At 38.1% G+C, this 17,634-nt stretch overlaps 1 protein-coding gene across 1 annotated transcript in view; it reads right to left on the bottom strand.

The window, feature by feature from the left end:
- LOC102800892 (basement membrane-specific heparan sulfate proteoglycan core protein-like) overlaps window positions 1-17,634 on the bottom strand; it is a 187,512-nt gene that overhangs the window by 45,400 nt on the left and 124,478 nt on the right. Inside the window, exons 46-56 of the mRNA XM_085508562.1 lie at window positions 16,365-16,540; window positions 15,804-15,900; window positions 15,214-15,311; window positions 14,014-14,210; window positions 12,427-12,689; window positions 11,755-11,936; window positions 11,268-11,358; window positions 10,796-10,947; window positions 9,594-9,702; window positions 2,808-2,977; window positions 2,220-2,337 (exon numbers count right to left, since the gene is read on the bottom strand). Of these exons, the coding sequence (XP_085364688.1) occupies window positions 2,220-2,337; window positions 2,808-2,977; window positions 9,594-9,702; window positions 10,796-10,947; window positions 11,268-11,358; window positions 11,755-11,936; window positions 12,427-12,689; window positions 14,014-14,210; window positions 15,214-15,311; window positions 15,804-15,900; window positions 16,365-16,540 (1,653 nt within the window). The remainder of the gene's footprint in view (window positions 1-2,219; window positions 2,338-2,807; window positions 2,978-9,593; window positions 9,703-10,795; window positions 10,948-11,267; window positions 11,359-11,754; window positions 11,937-12,426; window positions 12,690-14,013; window positions 14,211-15,213; window positions 15,312-15,803; window positions 15,901-16,364; window positions 16,541-17,634) is intronic.

Below are 17,634 nucleotides of genomic sequence, written 5' to 3'. Positions count from 1 at the left end.
TATAGGATAAACGTGCTAATCCCTCCACTATTGGATAAGCGTGCTAATCCCTCCACTATAGGATAAACGTGCTAATCCCTCCACTATAGGATAAACGTGCTAATCCCTCCACTATAGGATAAACGTGCTAATCCCACCACTATAGGATAAACGTGCTAATCCCTCCACTATAGGATAAACGTGCTAATCCCACCACTATAGGATAAACGTGCTAATCCGTCCACTATAGGATAAACGTGCTAATCCCTCCACTATAGGATAAACGTGCTAATCCCTCCACTATAGGATAAACATGCTAATCCATCCACTATAGGATAAACGTGCTAATCCCTCCACTATAGGATAAACGTGCTAATCCCACCACTATAGGATAAACGTGCTAATCCCTCCACCATAGGATAAACGTGCTAATCCCACCACTATAGGATGAACGTGCTAATCCCTCCACTATAGGATTAACGTGCTAATCCCTCCACTATAGGATAAATGTGCTAATCCCTCCACTATAGGATTAACGTGCTAATCCCTCCACTATAGGATAAACGTGCTAATCCCTCCACTATAGGATAAACATGCTAATCCCTCCACCATTGGATAAACGTGCTAATCCGTCCACTATAGGATAAACGTGCTAATCCGTCCACTATAGGATAAACGTGCTAATCCCACCACTATAGGATAAGCGTGCTAATCCGTCCACTAGGATAAACGTGCTAATCCCACCACTATAGGATAAACGTGCTAATCCCTCCACTATAGGATAAACGTGCTAATCCATTCACTATAGGATAAACGTGCTAATCCCTCCACCATAGGATAAACATGCTAATCCCTCCACTATAGGATAAACGTGCTAATCCCTCCACATAGGATAAACATGCTAATCCGTCCACTATAGGATAAACGTGCTAATCCCTCCACTATAGGATAAACGTGCTAATCCCTCCACTATAGGATAAACGTGCTAATCCGTCCACTATAGGATAAACGTGCTAATCCCTCCACATAGGATAAACATGCTAATCCGTCCACTATAGGATAAACGTGCTAATCCCACCACTATAGGATAAACGTGCTAATCCCTCCACATAGGATAAACGTGCTAATCCGTCCACTATAGGATAAACGTGCTAATCCGTCCACTATAGGATAAACGTGCTAATCCCTCCACTAGGATAAACGTGCTAATCCCTCCACTATAGGATAAACGTGCTAATCCCTCCACTATAGGATAAACGTGCTAATCCCTCCACTAGGATAAACGTGCTAATCCCTCCACTATAGGATAAACATGCTAATCCATTCACTATAGGATAAACGTGCTAATCCCTCCACTATAGGATAAACGTGCTAATCCCACCACTATAGGATAAACGTGCTAATCCCTCCACTAGGATAAACGTGCTAATCCCTCCACTATAGGATAAACATGCTAATCCATTCACTATAGGATAAACGTGCTAATCCCTCCACTATAGGATAAACGTGCTAATCCCACCACTATAGGATAAACGTGCTAATCCCTCCACTATAGGATAAACGTGCTAATCCATCCCCTAGGATAAACGTGCTAATCCCTCCACTAGGATAAACATGCTAATCCCTCCACTATAGGATAAACATGCTAATCCATTCACTATAGGATAAACATGCTAATCCCTCCACTATAGGATAAACGTGCTAATCCCTCCACTAGGATAAACGTGCTAATCGCTCCACTATAGGATAAACGTGCTAATCCCTCCACTATAGGATAAACGTGCTAATCCCTCCACTATAGGATAAGCGTGCTAATCCCACCACTATAGGATAAACGTGCTAATCCCTCCACTATAGGATAAACGTGCTAATCCGTCCACTATAGGATAAACATGCTAATCCCTCCACTATAGGATGAACGTGCTAATCCCTCCACTATAGGATAAACGTGCTAATCCCTCCACTATAGGATAAACGTGCTAATCCCTCCACTATAGGATAAACGTGCTAATCCCACCACTATAGGATAAACGTGCTAATCCCTCCACTATAGGATAAACGTGCTAATCCGTCCACTATAGGATAAACATGCTAATCCCTCCACTATAGGATGAACGTGCTAATCCCTCCACTATAGGATAAACGTGCTAATCCCACCACTATAGGATAAACATGCTAATCCCTCCACTATAAGATAAACGTGCTAATCCCTCCACTATAGGATAAACGTGATAACCCACCATTGACTCTGAGCTGTGCTACAGCTTGCACCGATCCCAGCTCATTACGAGCTGTGCAGATATATGTTCCTTGGTCAGAAGATGAGACATCGTTGAAACGTAACAACCCACCAACGTCCTATCAAAAGAAAGATTTCATCATTTATGACATCAATGGATTATGCTTCCATGGTAAGTGCATTTTTTTCTGTAAAAAATGGCCTAATAATTTTCAAAAATATTAATTGAACAATCCCATAGAAAACAATATCAGAAAAAAATTGCATTTTTATTATTTTTCAAAATCAAGCTTATTGAAATAATTCAGGATAACAACAAGTATCAAAATTGAATACATAATTTATTTTGGTCTATGTTACAAAACTACAATTAAACATGTGGCATATTATCCACTCCATTGCAAACAATGATAAAATGACCACCATTCACTAAAATAAAATTTAACATAATTTTGTTGAAAATAAAAAAAATGTTTTTTTAAGTCCAGTATAATGAATGCGAGTACAATTTTTTGCAAAATAAATAAGTTCAGGGTATTTTCATTTCAGTAGGCTTCTACTAGAAACACAGTATAGAATGGTTCCTTACCTGTGTTGTTGATGAGAAAACTAAATTGCCTCCTCTGGACCAAGACAGCGTAGGTGCTGGATATCCACCAGTTACTCTGCATCGGAATTCACCTCTAGACCCATGACTTAGAAGTAAGTCTGTGGTGGGAACGATCTCAATACTCGGCAACTCTTGTCCTGAAAATATATAAACATGAGTCGTTCTCCGTCACAAAAATTATTATAATTGTTCATAGCACTTCATAAGTATAATAATAATAATAATAATAATAATAATAAACTTTCATTGCATCTATATAAATTCTATGGCATTTTATAAGTGCCTTTGGCGTTTAGTTTCAAAGACATTAACAAATTAGACCCGAGGGACTGTGAACAGTTTAAGATGTACATATCACTGTTACTTACACTAAATCTCTACTGAGGCAGATGTATATATCACTGTTACTTACGTTTTATTTCTACTGAGGCTGATGCAGCTACTGAGCCAGCCACATTCTGTGCTGTACAGATGTACATATCACTGTTACTTACGTTCTATTTCTACTGAGGCTGATGCAGCTACTGAGCCAGCCACATTCTGTGCTGTACAGATGTATATATCACTGTTACTTACGTTCTATCTCTACTGAGGCTGATGCAGCTACTGAGCCAGCCACATTCTGTGCTGTACAGATGTATATATCACTGTTACTTACGTTCTATTTCTACTGAAGCTGATGCAGCTACTGAGCCAGCCACATTCTGTGCTGTACAGATGTACATATCACTGTTACTTACGTTCTATTTCTACTGAGGCTGATGCAGCTACTGAGCCAGCCACATTCTGTGCTGTACAGATGTACATATCACTGTTACTTACGTTCTATTTCTACTGAGGCTGATGCAGCTACTGAGCCAGCCACATTCTGTGCCGTACAGATGTATATATCACTGTTACTTACGTTCTATTTCTACTGAGGCTGATGCAGCTACTGAGCCAGCCACATTCTGTGCTGTACAGATGTATACATCACTGTTACTTACGTTCTATTTCTACTGAGGCTGATGCAGCTACTGAGCCAGCCACATTCTGTGCTGTACAGATGTATATATCACTGTTACTTACGTTCTATTTCTACTGAGGCTGATGCAGCTACTGAGCCAGCCACATTCTGTGCTGTACAGATGTACATATCACTGTTACTTACGTTCTATTTCTACTGAGGCTGATGCAGCTACTAAGCCAGCCACATTCTGTGCTGTACAGATGTATATATCACTGTTACTTACGTTCTATTTCTACTGAGGCTGATGCAGCTACTGAGCCAGCCACATTCTGTGCCGTACAGATGTACATATCACTGTTACTTACGTTCTATTTCTATACTGAGGCTGATGCAGCTACTGAGCCAGCCACATTCTGTGCCGTACAGATGTATATATCACTGTTACTTACGTTCTATTTCTACTGAGGCTGATGCAGCTACTGAGCCAGCCACATTCTGTGCTGTACAGATGTACATATCACTGTTACTTACGTTCTATTTCTACTGAGGCTGATGCAGCTACTAAGCCAGCCACATTCTGTGCTGTACAGATGTATATATCACTGTTACTTACGTTCTATTTCTATACTGAGGCTGATGCAGCTACTGAGCCAGCCACATTCTGTGCTGTACAGATGTATATATCACTGTTACTTACGTTCTATTTCTACTGAGGCTGATGCAGCTACTGAGCCAGCCACATTCTGTGCTGTACAGATGTATATATCACTGTTACTTACGTTCTATTTCTATACTGAGGCTGATGCAGCTACTGAGCCAGCCACATTCTGTGCTGTACAGATGTATATATCACTGTTACTTACGTTCTATTTGAGGCTGATGCAGCTACTGAGCCAGCCACATTCTGTGCTGTACAGATGTACATATCACTGTTACTTACGTTCTATTTCTACTGAGGCTGATGCAGCTACTGAGCCAGCCACATTCTATGCTGCACAGATGTATATATCACTGTTACTTACGTTCTATTTCTACTGAGGCTGATGCAGCTACTGAGCCAGCCACATTCTGTGCTGTACAGATGTATATATCACTGTTACTTACGTTCTATTTCTACTGAGGCTGATGCAGCTACTGAGCCAGCCACATTCTGTGCTGTACAGATGTATATATCACTGTTACTTACGTTCTATTTCTACTGAGGCTGATGCAGCTACTGAGCAAGCCACATTCTGTGCTGTACAGATGTACATATCACTGTTACTTATGTTCTATTTCTATACTGAGGCTGATGCAGCTACTGAGCCAGCCACATTCCGTGCTGTACAGATGTACATATCACTGTTACTTACGTTCTATTTCTACTGAGGCTGATGCAGCTACTGAGCCAGCCACATTCTGTGCTGTACAGATGTACATATCACTGTTACTTACGTTCTATTTCTACTGAGGCTGATGCAGCTACTGAGCCAGCCACATTCCGTGCTGTACAGATGTACATATCACTGTTACTTACGTTCTATTTCTACTGAGGCTGATGCAGCTACTGAGCCAGCCACATTCTGTGCTGTACAGATGTACATATCACTGTTACTTATGTTCTATTTCTACTGAGGCTGATGCAGCTACTGAGCCAGCCACATTCTGTGCTGTACAGATGTACATATCACTGTTACTTACGTTCTATTTCTACTGAGGCTGATGCAGCTACTGAGCCAGCCACATTCTGTGCTGTACAGATGTACATATCACTGTTACTTACGTTCTATTTCTATACTGAGGCTGATGCAGCTACTGAGCCAGCCACATTCTGTGCTGTACAGATGTACATATCACTGTTACTTATGTTCTATTTCTACTGAGGCTGATGCAGCTACTGAGCCAGCCACATTCTGTGCTGTACAGATGTACATATCACTGTTACTTACGTTCTATTTCTACTGAGGCTGATGCAGCTACTGAGCCAGCCACATTCTGTGCTGTACAGATGTATATATCACTGTTACTTATGTTCTATTTCTATACTGAGGCTGATGCAGCTACTGAGCCAGCCACATTCTGTGCTGTACAGATGTACATATCACTGTTACTTACGTTCTATTTCTACTGAGGCTGATGCAGCTACTGAGCCAGCCACATTCCGTGCTGTACAGATGTACATATCACTGTTACTTACGTTCTATTTCTACTGAGGCTGATGCAGCTACTGAGCCAGCCACATTCTGTGCTGTACAGATGTACATATCACTGTTACTTACGTTCTATTTCTACTGAGGCTGATGCAGCTACTGAGCCAGCCACATTCCGTGCTGTACAGATGTACATATCACTGTTACTTACGTTCTATTTCTACTGAGGCTGATGCAGCTACTGAGCCAGCCACATTCTGTGCTGTACAGATGTACATATCACTGTTACTTACGTTCTATTTCTACTGAGGCTGATGCAGCTACTGAGCCAGCCACATTCTGTGCTGTACAGATGTACATATCACTGTTACTTACGTTCTATTTCTACTGAGGCTGATGCAGCTACTGAGCCAGCCACATTCTGTGCTGTACAGATGTACATATCACTGTTACTTACGTTCTATTTCTACTGAGGCTGATGCAGCTACTGAGCCAGCCACATTCTGTGCTGTACAGATGTACATATCACTGTTACTTACGTTCTATTTCTACTGAGGCTGATGCAGCTACTGAGCCAGCCACATTCTGTGCTGTACAGATGTACATATCACTGTTACTTACGTTCTATTTCTACTGAGGCTGATGCAGCTACTGAGCCAGCCACATTCTGTGCTGTACAGATGTACATATCACTGTTACTTACGTTCTATTTCTACTGAGGCTGATGCAGCTACTGAGCCAGCCACATTCTGTGCTGTACAGATGTACATATCACTGTTACTTACGTTCTATTTCTACTGAGGCTGATGCAGCTACTGAGCCAGCCACATTCTGTGCTGTACAGATGTACATATCACTGTTACTTACGTTCTATTTCTATACTGAGGCTGATGCAGCTACTGAGCCAGCCACATTCTGTGCTGTACAGATGTACATATCACTGTTACTTACGTTCTATTTCTACTGAGGCTGATGCAGCTACTGAGCCAGCCACATTCTGTGCTGTACAGATGTACATATCACTGTTACTTACGTTCTATTTCTACTGAGGCTGATGCAGCTACTGAGCCAGCCACATTCTGTGCTGTACAGATGTACATATCACTGTTACTTACGTTCTATTTCTACTGAGGCTGATGCAGCTACTGAGCCAGCCACATTCTGTGCTGTACAGATGTACATATCACTGTTACTTACGTTCTATTTCTACTGAGGCTGATGCAGCTACTGAGCCAGCCACATTCTGTGCTGTACAGATGTACATATCACTGTTACTTACGTTCTATTTCTATACTGAGGCTGATGCAGCTACTGAGCCAGCCACATTCTGTGCTGTACAGATGTACATATCACTGTTACTTACGTTCTATTTCTACTGAGGCTGATGCAGCTACTGAGCCAGCCACATTCTGTGCTGTACAGATGTATATATCACTGTTACTTACGTTTTATTTCTACTGAGGCTGATGCAGCTATTGAGCCAGCCACATTCTGTGCTGTACAGATGTATATATCACTGTTACTTACGTTCTATTTCTACTGAAGCTGATGCAGCTACTGAGCCAGCCACATTCTGTGCTGTACATATGTATATATCACTGTTACTTACGTTCTATTTCTACTGAGGCTGATGCAGCTACTGAGCCAGCCACATTCCGTGCTGTACAGATGTATTATATATCACTGTTACTTACGTTCTATTTCTACTGAGGCTGATGCAGCTACTGAGCCAGCCACATTCTGTGCTGTACAGATGTACATATCACTGTTACTTACGTTCTATTTCTACTGAGGCTGATGCAGCTACTGAGCCAGCCACAATCTGTGCTGTACAGATGTATATATCACTGTTACTTACGTTCTATTTCTACTGAGACTGATGCAGCTACTGAGCCAGCCACATTCTGTGCTGTACAGATGTATATATCACTGTTACTTACGTTCTATTTCTACTGAGGCTGATGCAGCTACTGAGCCAGCCACATTCTGTGCTGTACAGATGTACATATCACTGTTACTTACGTTCTATTTCTACTGAGGCTGATGCAGCTACTGAGCCAGCCACATTCTGTGCTGTACAGATGTACATATCACTGTTACTTACGTTCTATTTCTACTGAGGCAGATGCAGCTACTGAGCCAGCCACATTCCGTGCTGTACAGATGTATATATCACTGTTACTTACGTTCTATTTCTACTGAGGCTGATGCAGCTACTGAGCCAGCCACATTCTGTGCTGTACAGATGTATATATCACTGTTACTTGCGTTCTATTTCTACTGAGACTGATGCAGCTACTGAGCCAGCCACATTCTGTGCTGTACAGATGTATATATCACTGTTACTTACGTTCTATTTCTACTGAGCCTGACGCAGCTACTGAGACAGCCACATTCTGTGCTGTTCAGATGTATATATCACTGTTACTTACGTTCTATTTCTACTGAGGCTGATGCAGCTACTGAGACAGCCACATTCTGTGCTGTACAGATGTATATATCACTGTTACTTACGTTCTATTTCTACTGAGGCTGATGCAGCTACTGAGCCAGCCACATTCTGTGCTGAACAGATGTATACATCACTGTTACTTACGTTCTATCTCTACTGAGGCTGATGCAGCTACTGAGCCAGCCACATTCTGTGCTGTACAGATGTATATATCACTGTTACTTACGTTCTATTTCTACTGAGGCTGATGCAGCTACTGAGCCAGCCACATTCTGTGCTGTACAGATGTACATATCACTGTTACTTACGTTCTATTTCTACTGAGCCTGATGCAGCTACTGAGCCAGCCACATTCTGTGCTGTACAGATGTACATATCACTGTTACTTACGTTCTATTTCTACTGAGCCTGATGCAGCTACTGAGCCAGCCACATTCTGTGCTGTACAGATGTACATATCACTGTTACTTACGTTCTATCTCTACTGAGGCTGATGCAGCTACTGAGCCAGCCACATTCTGTGCTGTACAGATGTATATATCACTGTTACTTACGTTCTATCTCTACTGGGGCTGATGCAGCTACTGAGCCAGCCACATTCTGTGCTGTACCGGTACATATCACTGTTACTGTAAAATCTGTATTAGAAACCGCGGCTTCTATTAAAATGGTACAATGCAATAGAGGGGACGCGGCTTCTATTAGAGCATCTACACATATGAGAAATGATGATTTTTTGGTTCTCAATTTTTCAAAAAGAATGGGTGCGACTTCTATTAGGGATGCGGCTTCTAATACAGATTTTACGGTACTTACGTTCTATCTCTACTGAGGCTGATGCAGCTCCTGAGCCAGCCACATTCTGTGCTGTACAGATGTATATATCACTGTTACTTACGTTCTATTTCTACTGAGGCTGATGCAGCTACTGAGCCAGCCACATTCTGTGCTGTACAGATGTACATATCACTGTTACTTACGTTCTATCTCTACTGAGGCTGATGCAGCTACTGAGACAGCCACATTCTGTGCTGTACAGATGTATATATCACTGTTACTTACGTTCTATTTCTACTGAGGCTGATGCAGCTACTGAGCCAGCCACATTCTGTGCTGAACAGATGTATACATCACTGTTACTTACGTTCTATCTCTACTGAGGCTGATGCAGCTACTGAGCCAGCCACATTCTGTGCTGTACAGATGTACATATCACTGTTACTTACGTTCTATTTCTACTGAGGCTGATGCAGCTACTGAGCCAGCCACATTCTGTGCTGTACAGATGTACAAATCTCTATCATCCATGTCAGCTTGCACAATCCGTAATACATTGTCCAGAATCTACAAAGATGGTGACATGTGTCACATTATGTACGCAGATATGTTTATGACTTCAACACTGTCACATAGAAAAACTATTAAAGGTAAAGTATCTATTATATCAAGATTTTCATTCAAAGTTCTATTGCAATGACTATAAAAATCAATGCAGAATTTGAAGGCACCTTTTTTACAAATATTTCCAAAAATATTTGTGCCAGAAACAGCAACATTGAACTTCAGATTATACATTGATTGATAAGTTTGGAAATTATTGGAAAAAATTATTTGAGTGAACCTGGACACAAGCAATTGTTAACAAAGATGATAAAACAAGACAGACAAGAAGACCCTTGTACCTTCCCTTTAATTTAATTTCAGGCAAGGCAAAAAATATTTTTGTAATAATTATTGTAATTAATTATTATTAATTATTATCCAAACTAATTTAAAAGAAATTCACTGATGTTCAGAAAAATGTTATAGTATATTAAGCAGATAGTATACATTTAATTCTCATTGTTATAAGAAAGCACATCACCAATGGGAGCAGATACAACCTTTTCACCACCAGTTTTCTATTTTCATCACAAATTCATAAAATAATCCTGTCTGCACTTTCCTTCAGCAGATTGGGAAAAAATCAATCGATTTTTTGAGTGAAAACTAAAAATTGATTCAAATTTTGTCTGTTGGCTCCAAAATTAAGGTTCATTTCCAGAAATATTGAAGTATACAAGAAATCAAGTGTAGAAAAATTTAAAGTCTGGTCGTGAAAAGGATAAACCAAAAATCACATTTGTTTTATAGTGAATTAGAAAAATATTATTTTAATAACCATAGAAAGGCCTGTATTTACATAAACATATCTAAATCATCATGAATGAATATGGTTGAACATATTCTCAGAATCTAGTTGGCACACTATTTCATTACAGCAGATAAAATTATTAAAATAATTATTATGTTTGTGAAAAAACTATGGCAGGACAGATCGTTTTTTGTTCACTGTGTGTTCCTGGATTATGCGTGAGCGAACATAAAAACAAAAGAAACATAAATGAATCATTCATTAAATGAATGCAACCTGATCAAAGATGAAAAGCCAGACTACCTGATGATTGGAAGTGAGTTCTCCCCCAGCTCTACTCCATGTAATACTTGGTTTTGGATCGCCCTCGGTGATGCAGCGTAATATGGCCGTACTTCCCTGAGTCACAATCTGTCGGTTTGGCTCAATGCTGACACTTGGAATCCGTCTCGTTTCTATCATTGAAACATACGACAGTATACTGGTAGGTAACGGATGTTATTTGCAAATGATGTAATATTTTAAATTGCCAATCAATGTGATATAACAACCTGTGATTGTGTGTTTCATGAAGATAAGGAAAAACAGAAACAGCTGATCTGGTACAGACAAGCTAGCCACAGATTTCCAAGAACACTTTGAATTGTAAAACATATAGATCACTGCGACATTTCACAGAAAAGACGATGATTACTCCTCTTCCAGATTAACTTTTTCAGGACTCTGTAAAGTTTGGACTGATATTCAATGATAATGATAAGTAATTGTAACTTACGACTGAGGACAAAAAGGCGTGCCACATCTTCAGCCGTTTCAATACCATTACTAGCGGTACATCTGTAATCCCCAGCCTCATTAACTGTCGCCTACAGTGACATGAATAATTAGTTTCTCGTAATCTAGTTTCGAAAACACACTAGAAAAAAATTAAATTCTTGACAATTGCAGCACTGTGAGATGTACATTTTAATCCATGGTTTTGTAGCTCGTTGCTACAAAGTAAACTTAATTAATTATGTGAAAATTCACTAATCAGAATAAGGAGGGAGACACACACACAAGTTAACGGGTTGTAGGTTAGTGCCACTTTTTATTGCATAACACGTGATCAGTTCATGACAACATACATGACGTAACGTGATTAGCTAATACTGTAAGGTCATGGTCATGACACATGATTATGTAACCCTAATTCAATGAATAAAAGTACAAGAAACGCATAGCAAAGTCAAAGATACAACACATGGTAGTAGCTTACTTACCCCTGATATTATGAGGTATCCATTTTCTCTCTCTCTAGCTGTAGATGGCAGTGGCATGTTCATTTTAGTCCATGCAACAGTGGGTGTAGGATCTCCAGTAGCCGTACAGAGAAAGACTGCTTGGTCTCCTTCTGTAACGCTCAATGTTGGGGGATCAATGGTGACCTTCGGTGATGCCGAAACTGAGTGAGAAATAAAAACTTTATTTAGTATCCATCCATGTTTTAGTGTTATGTCGGAATAAGAATAAAGCTGAGAATTTATCAGAAAACTGAACCTTGATCTAAATGAATCTTACTCATTAATAGTGTACATAAATATTTTATTGTCGGGCACAGGCAATAAACCTTTCTTACGCGTCATGTTCTATAGCAATGTAGAAACACTGACTGGTGACATGACATGTATTGGTGACATGACATGTATTGGTGATATTGGTTACATGACATGTATTGGTGACATGACATGTATTGGTGACATGAATTGGTGACATGACATGCATTGGTGACATGACATATATTGGTGACATGACATGTATTGGTGACATGACATATATTGGTGACATGACATATATTAGTGACATATATTGATAACATGACATGTTGGTGAAAGAAATTTTAATGGAAACTAATTTTAATAGAATCATTTCTGCTAGTTAAAAAACAAACTTACTTTCAACATAAAGCACTGTTCTGACAGTCGCAGTACCCACATCATTGGTCGCTTTACAGAAGTACTCAGCCTCATCGGATCTCGTTGCTTCCTCGATTGTGAACAATCCATTCACAAATGTATGTGTTAGACTTAATACGCCGCCCTGTCCACCTGTCCATTCCAACTGAGGTGGGGGGAAGCCAGTTGCTGTGCATCGGAACTCTACTTTATCACCTTCATTTACTCTCAAATACGAAGGGTCAATACTGACAGTGGGTTCACTGACACTAACTAAAAATGAAATGTACATACTGTGAGATACTTTATTCTCCTGGAATAAATTGTCGCTGAAAAGAAAAATGGTATATTCGCTGGATTTTATTTTCACTGAATCATTCCTTCAGCGAAAATAACAAAAATTAATTCCAAGCGAAAATAAAGTATTCTACAGTATACTTTAAATTCTTATTATTATAATAACATGTAATATTTTATAAGCACTTTTACTGGAGATGTAATAATATTAAAGCAAATATGATATGATAAAAAATTGTGTTTCTTAGGTTTATTTTTTTATTCAAAAACAGGGTTCAAATTCTGGATTTGCAAGTACATCATGGGATTTGTATACTAAATGTTAAACTGAAAATGTGGATCATTATTTCAATATGAAAATATTGATAAATAAATACATCATTGTTCGATCAAATTAACTTTTGTCCACTTTCACAAAATAAACCTTCATAAATTTGTCAATATTTTTTTTTTCAAAGATTATTTTTCAGAATCTGTATGTAGCATAGCGAAATTGATTTCTATTTGGCAGTATATCTGGGAAAATTTTTAAAAAAATGCAAAAGAAAATTTTGACAAGTAAAATTTTGGCATTAATAGAGTGACGCACAACATTGTTGTCAAATATGTGGTTAGTCTCTTAGCCTATTCACCCTAGCAGCACCACACTCTCTCCCACTAAAATTGTTGTGCAATCTATTTTTAGCTCCGCTGTCAAAATTGTCGAGCAGAGCTTATCATATGAGTGATTGTCTGTCGTCGTCCATCGTCTGTCATCCGTCGTTCGTGTCAATGTTTTACTTTTTCGATTTCTTCTTGAAAACTACAAGCCTGAATGCTTTGATACTTGGTGTATATGTACCTTGGGTAGACCTCTCTCAGATTTGTTCATTTCATGATCATACCTTCAATTCTCTAATTTGGGTGAATATTTTTGTCATTTTTGATAAAAAGTGATATTTTCGACTTCTTCTTAAAAACCACATTTATGGTGAAAAATGATATTTTTGAATTCTTGTTGAAAACAGCAAGTCCCATTGCATTAATACTATGCATATTGTTCATTTTCTAATGATATCTTCTGTTTTTTAATTGAAATGTGCATTGCTAACAGCGGAGCTATCTCAGCCAAGAGGCTGCTTGTTTTTTAATTTGAGTGTATATTTATTGATTTCTTTATCAATTTTGGAACAAATAGGCATAATTTTTTCCTGCCTACAGCTTTTGATCAATTTTTTTTCAAAATTATGTTATCTTTTGTGAAAAATAGCAAAAAGTGGCTTTAAAGCATTCATGTGTTAAAATGTCGACTCAATAAAAGTTGTGACTCTACCTCCTATTGTGAGCTGTGCTACACCAGTATCCACAGCATATTGATTGGATCCGGTACAAATATACGTCCCAGTATCCTCAGGTCTGATATTACGAATTGTCAGTCTACCCATAAAATCATCAGCATTTGGAGGAAGATTATCACCTTTTTTGGTCCAAGCTAATATGTATGACACCTTAAAAGACATTTTGAAATAAATACATTATTACTACAGTACCAATCTACAGATAGTACAACTGAGAACAAAATAATGTGTTGATTACTGAGACAATCTTCAGATAATACAACTGAGGACAAAATGCTGTGTTGATTACTGAATCAATCTTCAGATAATACAACTAAGAACAAAATAGTGTGTTGATTGATAACTGAAGACAAAGTAGTGTGTTGATTACTGAATCAATCTTCAGATAATACAACTGAGAACAAAATAGTGTGTTGATTACTGAGTCAATCTTTAGATAGTACAAATGAGTACAAAATGATGTGTTGATTACCGAATCAATCTTCAAATAATACAACTGAGGACAAAATGGTGTGTTGATTACTGAATCAATCTTCAGGTAATACAACTAAGAACAAAATGGTGTGTTGATTACTGAATCAATCTTCAGATAATACAACTGAGAACAAAGTAGTGTGTTGATTACTGAATCAATCTTCAGATAATACAACTGAGAACAAAGTAGTGTGTTGATTACTGAATCAATCTTCAGATAATACAACTAAGAACAAAATAGTGTGTTGATTACTGAATCAATCTTCAGATAATACAACTAAGAACAGAATAGTGTGTTGATACTGAATCACTTTTCAGATAATACAACTAAGAACAAAATAGTGTGTTGATTACTGAATCAATCTTCAGATAATACAACTGAGGACAAAGTAGTGTGTTGATTACTGAATCACTCTTCAGATAATACAACTGAGGACAAAATAGTGTTGATTACTAACAAGTCAGTGCTTTCTAATTTCACACTCCTCACAGAACGGTTATTCAAATTGATAGCAAGGGTTTGAAGGATATACAACAAATACGCGTTCCCACAAACAGCACACCTTGGACATGGTTATTTTATTTTTAGTTGCAGATTGAAATTTGCACACATAATAAAGTAAGACTGTCTTACTTGTATTTGTCTATTATCCAATATTGAAACCTTGATTTCACTTACCTGACTAATTGCCCTACAGTTAAAAGTAACACTGTCCCCGATCTCGACCTGAACTTCAGTAGGTTCGTCTACAATTACTTGGATCGGTAGACCTTCACCTAAAATTAAATTCAAAATATGGAGAAGTTCAAATTCAATTATCGCAATATTCTACTCTCTTTAGGTAATTGTTCTACAAGAATGGTGTTATCACATTTCAGTTCTCCTAGAAATAACATTACTGTACAAAGCGTGCGTCAGTAATACTGTGGAATACTTTATTTTCACTGGAATTAATTTTCGCTGAAAAAGTTTTTTGGGTGTTTTGTATGGAATTTATTTTCACTGTTTTTTGATGAGTTCAATGTGAAATATAGAAAAAAAGTATATTCGCTGGATTTTATTTTCACGGAATCATCCTTTCAGCGAAAATGGCGAAAATAAATTCCAAGCGAAAATAAAGTATTCTACAGTATATTGTCCGGTATTGTGCTGTATGATTCGCATGGTTTTGCCCGATCTTGCCACTGAAGAGTGTCAGCCATCTTTGCTTTATATTGTACTGGCTTCATTCATTCCTTACTAGGATCAAACTGAGATAATAAACTTACTGATTACGCTGAGTTCTCCTTCTGCTGTACTTTTACCGAAGTTGTTACCAGCAACACATACGTATTTTCCTTCATCACTTGCTTCAATACTACTTATCTGACAAAATAGTTTGCATATTTTATATAATGTATACTGAAAAAGCATTTTTCACTGGCAATTGCACCACTTCAAAGAAACATGAGCATATACATGTATTTAAATTCACAGATTTGATATTAAAACAATTAGCATTATTGTAATTTTATATAAAACATTGAATTATGATTCATTTCGACTACAAACATACCCCTGTCTTTTACATAAGCACACATGTTATTATTAAACAGAGTAAATATGATAAAGATATGATCTCATTTAACACTAATCTAGAAACTCAGTAAAAATTGATTATATATTTGACAGCAATCCAGACTATCAATATTCGCTGTAACTCGTATATTCGACAAAAATCCTAAACTGAATTTGGCTGTAACTAAAAGAAATGGAGTGGAACTCATATGATTACTTTTGCCACCTTACTTTACACAAATACACATTGGGATTGACACAATAATACATACCCTTAAACTATGATCTTGTAATTCTCTAGCCCTCAGTGGTAAAGGTAAATTATCCGCTCTAGACCAGGTCACCAATGTAGTATCGTCACTTACGATACACTGGAATGTAATGGTAGCACCTACCGAATCACTGATCCTGCTTGGATTAACAGTTACTTGGGGTGGGAGTCTGCCCCCTAGAGGTGAATTTTGGAAAAAATAATGGAACGTGTTGACTATGTGTCTTTTAGTAATTTTTATTAATAGTTTTGTGGATTCATGTTTCGTACATTTATTTGACATTACAAGATTGGAGCTTGTAACAGTTACCTGTCAGTATTTGCTTTTTTACAACATTTATCTAGGAACAATGCAGAAAATCTCTGATAGCGAAACTGGAATTTATTCTTAGAATATGTGTTCAAGAGCAGGTTTGAGGTTTGATTTATTTTGACCATAAACACAAATATGTCATTTACATAAGCACATGTGTTTCTAAACTCAGAATCTACTTAGTTTACAAACACAAGCCAGTGTAGTATGTTTACCGTAATTATCCGGGTATAAGCCCAGGGTCTTGAACATGGAAAATTGCCAAAAAGATTCGCGAAAATTGACAACAGGCAGATCGAACTGCGGCAGGGAATGGAACGGCAAATGAAAACATGCAACGGAAATAAATGAACAATATGCAACATTAGAAGTAAAACAAAAATAATGTATTGCTTATAATGTGACAAATAAACCAGAAATAATAAAAATCGACACTGAGAAATCATTTGAATTAGGATTTTCCCGCCGACAAACACGCCCAATACGCGTGAACTCAAAATGAATTTAAATGTCAGGGGTTAAACTGCGTAAAATGATTTCCGGTCTCGACAAATTACGAATCAACCGTCATGCAAGATCAATAATAATTTACAAATTTACACAGTAAAAATTATAAAAATTCATAGCTGTTTGAAAAAAACTTCTCAGATCTTTATTTGTACGTTCTTTGTCATCTTCATCAAACTCAAGACCCTCAAATGTCCAAGTCGGCGTCACTGTAGCCGTCGAACAAAATCCCTACAACTTATTCCTGAAGTTCGTCGATATCGTCCCACGCAATTTGGACTTAGCTCTTTTAATCCACGGATTTTGCAGTCTGTCAGCTTGGCACTTTTCATTCATGTCTAATCATAATAAAGAGACAAGAAAAATGGGGTCGCTCTGCTGCGATGGCACACGATGCTTTTGTTTACAGTCTAGCAATCATCTTTGACCTTTATGCATCTGCTTTACTGAT

This window comes from Saccoglossus kowalevskii, chromosome 15, assembly GCF_978046115.1.
Source record: "Saccoglossus kowalevskii chromosome 15, keSacKowa6.1, whole genome shotgun sequence".
In the NCBI taxonomy this organism is placed as follows: Eukaryota; Metazoa; Hemichordata; class Enteropneusta; family Harrimaniidae; genus Saccoglossus; species Saccoglossus kowalevskii.
The sequence above is the reverse complement of the archived record's forward strand: the minus strand, read 5'-3'. Positions and strand labels throughout refer to the sequence as shown.